The following is a 12,046-nucleotide window of genomic DNA, read 5'->3' on the forward strand; positions in this document are numbered from 1 at the left end:
TAAGATGCAAAATCTGAATTATGAAAAATATGCAAGGACGATCAGTTATCATATCCAATCAATATCATATCCAGTCAAATTATTCCTAATATCAAAATCTCTATTCGTTTATATTGTTCACAGTCCACAGGGGCATGCTTAATTAAACATTTTGTTTGGCTGATGATTAGTTAGTCTAATGACAGCAGTTTCTACTTGTTTAAATACAATCTTAGAGGTACATGTAGCAAGTTTGATAACAAGTTATGACGTATTATAGCTTGTTGTAGATAGATTAACGATTTGTTATAAACGCATCTTTGAAATATCAAAGTAAAAAAGCAAGGGATGTGTTATCTACACACATTTTTTTACTTTACACACACCCTCTTAATTTGCAGATGTTGGATCGACTGAATTAAAGAAGATCAAAGGGAAAAAATTAACAAATGGTGTGTGAGAAGTAAAAATGAGTATGTGAATAGGACACCCAAAAGAAAATGGTAATATTCTGCTTGTTGGTATTATAAAATATGTGTGTTGTGGCACGTGGAGCAGAAAGAGAGAAAGGACTGACAAGGGGCAACAAATGGATATGAATTTCATATTACTATTTCCAACTAGAAAAGATTATAATTAGATAATTGAAATGAAGTAGATTGAAGGTCTTGAGTTCGAAATCCGCTGCTAGTGCGAAAATCAAACTTGTGATCAATGAGAGGTTAAAATGTTTCTATGAGTCTTCCCGGCTCTCGAAAGGAAATGAATAACCATGACTTGCTACCAGTTGTTTCATTTAAAAAAAAGAAAAGAAGTAGATGGATTTGTCAGATCAAATCTTTTGGTTCTAAAGTCTGGTGGCCTGCTTCATTCTTTATATTTCATAGCATTTAAACTGAACAAAACCAAAACAATCCTGCTGTAAATTAATATATATAAGAATAAGGAAATGTTCATAGCCACCATCCTCAAAAACAAAATTAATTTACATTATCATCCTCAAAAACAAAATTAATTTACATTATCATCCAGGAAATATATATGGAGAGAGTGAGGAAGATGACAAAGAACAAGTGGCTGATGATCTTCTGGACTTGTGACCTCTCATTTCCACTCTTCCCATGTGAATTCTTCTTCCTCTCCCTTTCTCCTATTGCTCTGCTATGTATCGCATCCCTCAGTCCATTTAATTTCCTGAAATTAACAATGTTTCAACAGATATTAGTTAAGTGGCTCATTTTTTCTTAAAAAAGGAGAAAATATGAGACTGATGAAAAAATTAAGTGAAGAAAAAAGTAACATACCTATGGATCTTTTGCAATGGATAACTGCCTCATAGATTGAGCTCTCAGAATCACATGACATCCGCCAATCATCGGCAGAATATGCTACACTTATTCTTGGAGATTGACTAATTTCCGATGAACGCACCCTGCAGTTCTTTACCGAATGGCTTCTTTTATCAAGATTTCCACCTTTAGGATTTGCTTTGTGTTGATGGTTGTGATCACCTCTGATCCTTTTGTACAAGGGCCTAAGAAAATTCAAGTACTTCTCGAATATTCTTCGCGACAATCTTCTACACCTCCTCAATGATTTAGAGCAATCTCTAGAATTATGATTAACGGTTGGAGCAGCATCTTTTTGTAAATGGGAAGGGAGTGGACTGGAATTTGAGGCCTCATCACGATGATATGCCTCCATCTTCATTAAGGACTCAACAGAAAGAGGCAAAACATAGCCGTTGGAAATGAGCTCATCCGCATGAACAAGGGTAGTGAGAGGAGATTGTGAAATGGCAGCAGGGAAGTCAAATTTGAAATCCTGCTGGGAATTCATAAAGAACCTCTGAGAGGGCGGCATTGTTGGGTCCATCTCGATGAAGGAAGCTTCATCGTACGCATCAAGCGAGGTTCTGACAGAGTTGTCAAGGCTCTCCAGAGAAGCTGGTTTAAGGTTTACTAACCAACTATATGAAAAGCTTTCAATGGAAAGAGGCTGGGATGCTTCCATGGCTTTCAAACTTGTATGAGAAAGATATGAACATACAAACAGGCTGGAAAATTTGCTAATTTCTAGCAGATCAGGCACTCTTGCATGTGGAACATATCTCCTGCTCCATATATATATATATATACCTTAATATCCTCCCTCTCTTCTCTCCTTCTCCTCTCTCCAACAGTTGTGTATGTGGTTGTCGGGCAAGAGATACTGAGTTTTGATAATTTAGAAAAAGAGAAAAGGAGGAAAGAAACAGAGAAATGTGAGCCCCCACAAGCATCTATAATGTTGTGTCTGCATCAGTAGTTAACCCCACTTTTCCTTTTAATTCTTCTTGAAAGTTCACAAAGATGATGTTTTATTTTTACATTTTCATTTTGCTTTCAAATGAAAAAAAAAAAAAATTAAAACAGGTTCATGCATAATCTATTAATTAATAAGCCGGATTTGACTAAGAGCTTAATCAAAATAAGTTCCTAAATGTAGAAGTAAGTACACACAGATATTAGTGTATAAGGCAAGCAGATTCATGCACGTCTGTACAAGCTCCATTATTTATCCAATTCCAACCTATATTCTCTCACAAGTATATCATTATCTTTTAATGTATTATTATTAATAGAGAAAGTGAATGGTTCGAAACTATTACAATAATTTAAAGAATGAGGACGTTTCGAACTAAAGACGGGTGAATAGAAACTTAACATTCTATCCACTAAGATATTGGACCTTATACAACATTACCTGTATTATATGTATTCGAGAAAATGTTAGTTGAATTTGTTTAGAAAGATGTCATTGTCTAATTTTTATGTTTTTTTTTTATCGAGATTTGGTGTTACATTGTGTTTATCAAAAAGTTTGGGAAGGGTTTAGACCAGTTTTGAGAGGATGGTTTCAACATAAGATGTTCACTTGCGAACTACCTCAGCACAAACCTCAGCCTAAACAATGTATAATACTATTCTATTATGTCGCAATCATTATATGCTGTATGCAACTATAGTGTGTTCCGACTTCTGAATAGTTATCAATGTCGCAAAGATGTAATTAGGTTCTAGAAGGGGCAGACCTGTTATTAGCAAGTATTCTGGGGAGGTTTTATCATACAACTAATCAAGAATTTTTATTTTTTTATTTTTATCTCTCTTATTATGTGATCACGTATTTAGCGTTATAAAAATGTATGATAAATCTCTTGTTACACCCATTAATCTTTGGCCTCGTTTGGCAGCTCGGACTGTACTGACTATTTCTGTCGGATAGGATAAATAGCCACCGGATAGTACTGACTAAATTAGTCGAGCGTTTGGTGCAGTATCGGATTAATGATCGTATTATTTATACTGTGTTTGGTATTATACCGGATAAGATGAATAAAACTTAAAATTGGTATTATAGCAAATAAGAGGAATAAAACTTTAAAAAAAAAGTGAAATCATCTTTTTTTTTTTTTTCGCAGATCTCTCTGCACCCATCAAACTCCCTCTTTCTCTCTTCCTTCTTCTTCCCCGACTGCAGAAGCATCCCAAATAATTCTTCCCCGCTTCTCTCCGCGGCACCCCCAAACTCCCTCCCTCTCTCTCCCTTATTCTTCTTCCCCGGCGACAACAACTCTATTTTGTCGCTTCGACTCCGTCTTCCTCTGCGTCAACTGCGACTCTCATCACCCTGCGTCTAGCCCCTGCAAGGTCTGCGAGCAAGCTCCAGGACCAAGAGACCGAGGTGAGCAGGGAGGATGGCGAGGCTGCTATCGAACCTAAAGGCTATGGAGAATCCGGATCTGAACTCAGGTCGTAGAAATGGATCCATATCTGGATCTAGACTACCAGCATGTGGATCCGATGCTTGAAGAAGTTCAGGAGTAGGACATCTGCAACACGGACGCAGTCGGTTTGGTGTGGCGGTCGTGAAGATGGAGGGGATAACGCCCCGACTAATTATCCCGAGCTTTTGTGGTGTTTTAATAGTACGGTGTCAATCGTATAAAATTTGATAGACCGGATAATTAAGCGGGTGCTTATTTAGTACGATAGTGCACCAAACAAGTGCTCCCGTATTATTTATCCTATCCGATGCTTTATACGGCGTGCCAAACGAGGCCTTTGCGTTTTGCGTGCCGGGTAAATCAACACAAATTTAGGAGGGAAAAGGGAAACGTTTATTAGTGCTTTAAGCCTATGCATACAGACAGCAGATACATTGGACCATGAGCATGAGGAAAAGAGAAAACAGAACCTGAGGTGTTTCCTTTGTTAGGTTCAATAGACCACACCTGGCTACTAAAGGGAAAAATGAAAGAGAGAAAAGGATAGAAAAGTTCAAACATCATGATTACCTATGACTTCTACAGATCACACGACTCAAAATTCATGCACAACTTAGAAAATTTCTTGTAAGTGTAGACGTAATCACATTGACTCATTGAGATGTGCACCCTTCTATGTATTCGAGTTTCAATTCTCTACTAGGTGATGCTCATTCCGCAATTTTTTTCAACGATTAAAACCGTTTATATTTTAATATATGATTCATTGATTATCCTTGTCGAAAATTATACAAATTTAAAGACAACAGAATATTTTTAGATATCAGAACTGGCTAGGCAAGCATTCTCATGGTCCTCTAGTATATTACAATGCAAGGACAGCGAAGTGAAATCCTACACACAAATGGAAGGAATCAAAAGAAGACCATCGTCATAAACAGCTCAATTTTGTCCTTGAATCAGTAATATACAGATGTATCGAAAATCTGTAGCAGAAAAGAAACAAGAAAATATCACAAAGTTTTCCTGGTGAGGAAATCTCAAGCTTTTTCATCCACTACTAAGCAGTATCTTCTCATGCTCAAATTAATTTTCAGAGAAATTTGCATCCTTTTAGTCCAAACTGAACCATTTAATAAAACAAATCGCTACAAGTAAAAGTAGACAGGGGTCCCCGGGGATGTCGGAGAAAGAACTCGACATGAACCCAGGATTTAGTGACAACCCAGAAAAGGAGAGTGATTTGAAACCAATTGGTCCCCCTCTTCTGTCCCCCTTTTAAGACAATAAGCAAATGCTAAAATTCCAAACATTCATAATATTATGGTATTTTGCTTCTGTGAGAATGCTCATCATCAATCATCAGTTAAAATTTCTTTGGAAATTGGTTTAAATGATCATAATCAAATCCCAATTGATAGACTGGTCAAAATTAAATATCAACGATATATCAATCAAATACCAACAATATAACGGTCAAAGATTATTGACTTAACAATCAGATATCAATGACATACTTAAAAAGTTCATGCAAATTTGAAAATTGGTATTTTGGCCAATTTCCCAGACCTCTTTTTTTTTGGAATCAACAACATAACGGTAAGAGATTATTGACTTAACAATCAGATATCAATGACATACTTAAAAAGTTAATGCAAATTTGAAAATTGGTATTTTGGCCAATTTCCCAGACCTCTTTATAATAACAACATTTAGATCCCAAACGTACATAAATAAATTAACGTGCTTGTTTCTTCTTTGAATGCCGTTGATTCCATACGCCACAGCACAAGAACATCCTATACTTTTGGTCCCACTAAATTGTACAGAAGGGATTAACCTAAAAATTTCACATCTGCTTAGTCAACCTCTAAGCCTTTTTATATGTTATAGTTTCCCTCAAATCCTGATTTGTTAAGTTCCCTCAGCCCTTGTTTCCTGTGTTGGACTCCAAATTTATTTCCAACATTTAAATTGCAACAGTAAAGATCAACGTTTGAACATGACATCGATTTGCAACAAAAAATGGGGCACAGGAACCCTAAACTTTTCAATCACACAGTATGAATTCCAATGCAATTACTTGCACCCCATATCACTTGTTAGTTGCCATGTCTGTGAATAAATTCTCTCCAGCTATAAGGAGCAAAGCTCACACACAGCGGCTGATGGAGGGCGGGATCGCATTCACTTGTTTTCAAGCCATCCTGGCAAGCACCTCCAAACTAAGGGTTTTCTAACTCATCTTTATGTGGGCCACTTGGTACGTATTATAGTTTGGAGGCAGATTCTCTGCCCTCCCACTTCCCGTGCCCTCCTATTTTGTGTGATCACGGTTAAGCCACGTCAGCATTTTATATTATATTTTTTTATAGAGATAATAAGACAAAAAAGAATAGTAATATAAAATATTGACGTGACTTAACTGTGACCACACAAACAGGAGGGTGGGAGGGCAGAGAATCTGCCTCCTTATAGTTTAGGGTTTAATGACATTCTTCTTTGTTTGTAAATAAGAGGTCTTAAGTTTGGAACTTGCGAATAGCTAGTCCAAAACAATTCATTATACCACCCTTAATGTAGATATATCGTTGTATAAAAAAACTAATATTTTTGTGGACATATTCTTTCCTTTTGTTTCCTTGAGTGTAATCTTATCCTGATACTATATAATATACAAATTTTGCAGCGTTTGTTTCCTGATGAGTCGATTTTATACTATATATTTTACCCTATTCTTAGTATTAATTTATTGGGTAAATTACATAATACCCCCTCAGGTTTGAGGTCTATTACAACCCCATACAACATCTTTAAAACATTTAACTTTCATACCTCACCTACTATTTTATTTCAATATAATACATCCGTTAGAAAATCCGTAATTGTTAAGTGATGACGTGACAAATATGAGATCCATATTTGTGCTGAAGTGGGTACCAAATTTATGCCACGTGGCAAAAAAAAATATTTTTAATACATTTAAAAATAATTAATTTAAATATTAAAAAAAACACAAATAAACCCAGAAACCCATCCCTTCCCCTTCCCCGCAACCCCCCTTCACTCTCTTCACCTCTCATCCCTTCAACCTCTTCCTTCCTCTCACCTGCAACCCAACCCCCAAACTCCCCCCCTTAACCTCCTCTTTCCCCTTACTTGCAACCTGACCCCTGAACTCCCCAAACCACCCCACCCTACCCCACCCCAAAACAACCAGCAGCTAGGGATGTAAAATGTGGCAGCCACATCCCCTACACACCATTGCCGCCGTCCCACATGATCTGAGATAGATTACCCATAAGAAAAAAAAGGCAAAGATGGAACATATTGCCCATCCCGTACAAACCATTGTCGCCGTCCCACCTAATCCCGGCGACCTCATTCTCTCACTTTTTCTCTTCCTCCTTCTCTCACTCTAACCTCGGAAGCTTGCCATGAAGTGACCCCCAGATAAAAACCCTAACAACAAGAAGGCCGCTGAGGCCAAATTCAAGCAAATCTCATAAGCCTACGATGTACGTTAATGTTAATCTCTCTCGATTTGAATTCTATTTTTGAAAATTCCCAAAATTCTCAAATTTTTAGTTGAGATTTGTCGCAATTTGGGTGGAAGATGAAAATCGACTTCTGGTGGGAGATGAAGACGATGACTGACCAGGTGGTGATGGAAAAGCATGCAGAGAAAGGAAGTTCTGGGGATGGGGAAGACAACTATTTTAGTTTTAGGTTTTTTTTTTAATAATTAATTATTTTAATATTTAATATTATGATTAAATTATTATTTTTTAAATGCATAAATTTAAAAAAATGCCACGTGGCACAAATTTGGCAGCCACGTCAACTCTTAACGGACCAATGAATGGAAAATGTAACAGATGTATTATATTGAAATAAAATAGTAGGTGAGGTATGAAAGTGAAATGTTTTAAAGATGTTGTATGAGATTGTAATAGACCTCAAACCTGAGGAGTATTATGTAATTTACCCTAATTTATTGGTTATTTTGTGAGAATTTTGATACTTTGTTTATATTCTTAATGTAGGACATTCGACTTCCTCTGGAGAAAAAAGTAGTCAAACGGATGAATTTTGGAGTGATTTCAATTATATGATGTTTGTGAGTCTGTTGACTTGATCATATCAAAGTTTCATAATTTTATACCGAGCGGTTTATTTATGGCGATGAAATAAAGGAGCAGCGTGCAATGCTGTCAAAGTGACATTTTGGAATTCTTTGGGCTTTTCGGCGTCCAAGATGATGTCTTTTGGGTTTGAGGCCTTCTACAATTATATTCGGGACATCTCAAGCTTTAATTCTAGCCATTTTGGGCCGTTTTGGAGCCTTGAAGATCCTGTTTTGAAACTATGCAGATTTTGGACAAATACTAGTCAATTTAGAATTATGTTTCCTAATTTATTTTAATTTATTTGGTTTCCTAGTTTTATTCTAAGATCTTTTCTAGGTAGGGTTTTATTTTTTAGTAGTATAAATAAGGCTTTTGAGCCATTAGGTTTTTTAGAGAAGACAAGAGGGAAAAGAAGAGAACGTACACACTTTAGAGAGCTTTTGGATTCAAATTTATTTTCAAGGTGTTTTCTATCCTTATTTTTAATAATATTTTGTTGTATGATTGTTAGTAACTAATTTTTGTTTGCTAGGGTGAGGCCACGAGCCTTAGCAAGAATATGAAGTTTCTTTTCAATTTACTTATGATATTATGCATGCAGATTTTTAATTATTAACAACATACCTCGATCCCAATATTCCTCGAATACCAGGGTAGGTACGTCCTGGCCAACACGTGAAAGTGACGCAAGCCATTTAGAATGCATGAGAACAACAATAAATAAGACTTATAAATTTAAATATAATTAATATGCATTTAAGGAACGTGTTCAGAGTACACATCTAATATAGAACACTAAAAGAATTAATATAAAAATTGAATGAACAAGGAATGGGTCCTACACCGAAAGGACTCGAAGATGCCGATGTAGAAGTGCATTGACGCTGGGATTGTACTCTTCGAATCTAAATCCTGAGGGGGCACAAAACAAACATGAGTGGACCAAGTTGATATACATAAGATTAAAATAGTTATTCAACATACTAACCCCCAAAGTTTTATGAAAACTAATAGCATAATATGTAATAGGATTTTTCTAAAAACCCTAGCATGCCATAAAACCTTCGTAAAACATATATCGTATATAATGTGCTAACTGGTGGTATCTGTCACATCCCGGCCTGGGGCGGATCACTTCCCGGGCCCGCTCCACCACCGTAGCACGATATTGTCCGCTTTGGGCCCCGACCACGCCCTCACGGTTTTATTTCTGGGAACTCACGAGCAACTTCCCAGTGGGTCACCCATCCTGGGAGTGCTCTAGCCTCCTTCTCGCTGAACTTCGGAGTTCCTACGGAACCCGAAGCCAGTGAGCTCCCAAAAGGCCTCGTGCTAGGTAGGGATGGGAATATACATTTAAGGATCACTCCCCTGGGCGATGTGGGATGTTACAATCCACCCCCTTAGGGGCCCGACGTCCTCGTCGGCACACCACAACCAGGGTTAGACTCTGATACCAAATGTCACATCTCGGCCCGGGGCTGATCACTTCCCGGGCCCGCTCCACCACCGTAGCACGATATTGTCCGCTTTGGGCCCCGACCACGCCCTCACGGTTTTGTTTCTGGGAACTCACGAGCAACTTCCCAGTGGGTCACCCATCCTGGGAGTGTTTTAGCCTCCTTCTCGCTTAACTTCGGAGTTCCTACGGAACCCGAAGCCAGTGAGCTCCCAAAAGGCTTCGTGCTAGGTAGGGATGGGAATATACATTTAAGGATCACTCCCCTAGGCGATGTGGGATGTTACAGTATCAGTGTTGCCCGAAGGCATATAGAACTCTTCCTTCAAAAACTTCCTTCACAAGTATCAATTGCCCGCAGGTTCCTACAGCACCCAACCCGAAGGTCAATATAAATATCAATCGCCCGAAAGCTCCTACAACACCCAACCCAAAGGTCAATAATAAGGACCACTAGATACGCTCAAAACCACTGAAAACAATAATCTTTCCAAACATATGTACATATATCTCAAAAACATCTTCATAGTATAAAGTCATTCATCATCTATACTATAAAGAAGTGTGTAAAAACATGTTCTAAATAGTATATCGTCATCCATCAGATACCATACAAGAACATGGGTTTTATAGAAAATATGGTATTCCAAAGTAAGTTTAGTATAGCATGATAATCAATTTCTCATAAAACGTTCATAAAACATAATCATTAAATCATGCTTTTCATGTATGCATTTCTACTATTAAAACATGCATTTTAAAAGAGGTCCACTCATAGATACTTCGTCGTCGAAGAGCCACGCAAACTAGTGAAGATAGAAACGTCACAATATATGCACCTAAGCACATAAAGGGTTCAATTAATAAAACTCTATTATAATTATTGAATTTGGAAAAATGGACTTTAAAAACGGATTCAGGACGTCGAATTATCCTAAGTAGGGTCCCCGGTAAATATCCCAAAGTAAACACAAAGAATATTCCTTGACGGAATATTCCCTAACAAAATATTCGCTAACGGAATATTCTTCATAAAGGGTTTAGGCCGGTTAGGGTTTAGGGTTTGAAAGGTTAAAGGGTTTAGTGGGCCGAAGGCCCTAGATTAAAAGGGTTTGTGTTAGGCTTTTAAAATGGTTGGGCTTTAAGAGTTTGAGTTTAGTTTCAAACAAATAAAATAAATAAATAAAAGGAGTTCGGGCTTTCAGGGGGTCATGGGCCTAAGGCTCGAGTTCTAAATAGCCCAAAGGTCTAAGTGACAAAGGGTTAGGGGTTTAGGCTAAAAAAGGTTAGGCCTAAATTCAGATTTAGGTTTGGGTTTAAAAAAGGTTTTGGGTTTGGGCTTAAAAGGGCTTGGACTCAGCAGCCCAGTCCAAGGGCATGGGCTGGGTAAAAAGGGTTTTGGGTCTAAGGTTTGTGGGTCATCGGACCCTATTGAAGAAGAAGGTCGGATTTCAACCAGAAAATTGGATAAACTTTAAACGTTCATAAATTTGTCAATAATCAACGAAATCAATTGATTCAAAAACGAAAATCATAGTTCTCGACGAGACAAAGAGAATGGTACCTTTCACGACGTCTAACTCACCGTGGTTTGGCTGGAAAAGGCCTCTAAATCTGTGGAGTTCGTTGGAAACTGGGTAAGATTCAAATGGATTATAACTTTTTCAATACTCAACAAAATTGGGTGAAACAAAAAGGAAAATTGAAGTACTCAGCGAGATGAAGAGATTGATACATTTCATGCCGGCCAACTCGTCGTGGTTTGGCCGGAAATTACCTCAAAAGGAAAAGTGCTCGTTGGAAAATTTGGAAAAGCTACTTTGAGCTATTTTCTGCGATTCACACTAAACCCTACACTGTTGGAAATTTTGAGTAGAAATTTTATTATCCCATATTGGCCATTCCCAAAAGGTTTTCTCACTTTATAAGGCTTTATCCCTTATAGAAAATGATTGGAGTGATAGATCTTGGAGAATAAAATTGGGCTCACCCTTGGGGTTAGGCTTTGAATTGTACTAATTAATTGGTAATTAATATCTAATAATTAAATTAATTAATTATTTTTAGATTAAATTAATTATTTTTAATTAATTTCGAATTTAATTAATTATTTATTTTTTACCAACATACTCATCTTTTCAGATGAAGTCTGACGTGTGGTGAAAGAACACAGAAAGCAAACACCCCTCTGAGAAGATGTCTCCCAACAGATGCATCAATTCCTCATACCTGTTGCGAACATGCATATTCATATTATATATGCATCCATCTGCATGACATTTAAAATATAGAAAATATCAAATTCTTCTTCTACATTCCTAAACCTTCTTACTGAGAGAACCACACAGAAATTCGTCAGAAGTTAAGTTTTCCGGTGCTGGAATTCTAACTTGATCGTTGAATCCTAGTGACGTAGACATTCGTAGAATTACAAGCACTAAGTAGGGAAGAAATTTCTGTTTCAAGGACATTACAGTACGCAAGTCTCGATCTTCAAGTTGTCTGTTTTATATTTTTGTTTTGTTCATACTCTGTTAATTTTCTATTCGTATTTATTATTTATTAGCATATATAATTATATCACAGATTGTTGACATATATCCAACATACATCACTTAAAACAAGCTTCGATCTAAACCTAAAACATAACCCAAGGGTTTCTAGAAGCTTACCAATGAACAGTCGGAGAAGACAATGAACAGTGACACC

The 12,046-nt window shown here is 37.1% G+C and overlaps 1 protein-coding gene across 1 annotated transcript; it reads right to left on the bottom strand.

Annotated features, from left to right (window-relative positions):
* Nucleotides 1-947: 947 nt before the first annotated feature.
* On the bottom strand, nucleotides 948-2,205 carry LOC126616996 (probable membrane-associated kinase regulator 6). The gene is made up of 2 exons (XM_050285092.1): nucleotides 1,284-2,205; nucleotides 948-1,173 (listed from the first exon to the last, which is right to left on the bottom strand). Exons 1-2 carry the CDS (start codon nucleotides 1,990-1,992, stop codon nucleotides 1,166-1,168), a joined length of 717 nt encoding a protein of 238 aa, XP_050141049.1. The 5' UTR covers nucleotides 1,993-2,205; the 3' UTR covers nucleotides 948-1,165.
* Between the last annotated feature and the right edge of the window lie 9,841 nt (nucleotides 2,206-12,046).

The sequence above is a fragment of the Malus sylvestris genome, chromosome 1 (assembly GCF_916048215.2).
Source record: "Malus sylvestris chromosome 1, drMalSylv7.2, whole genome shotgun sequence".
Classification (NCBI taxonomy): Eukaryota; Viridiplantae; Streptophyta; class Magnoliopsida; order Rosales; family Rosaceae; genus Malus; species Malus sylvestris.

What these genes read in the sequence shown, in the direction of transcription:
- LOC126616996 (XM_050285092.1), bottom strand. Translation starts at nt 1,992, where the DNA reads ATGGAAGCATCCCAGCCTCTTTCCATTGAAAGCTTTTCATATAGTTGG.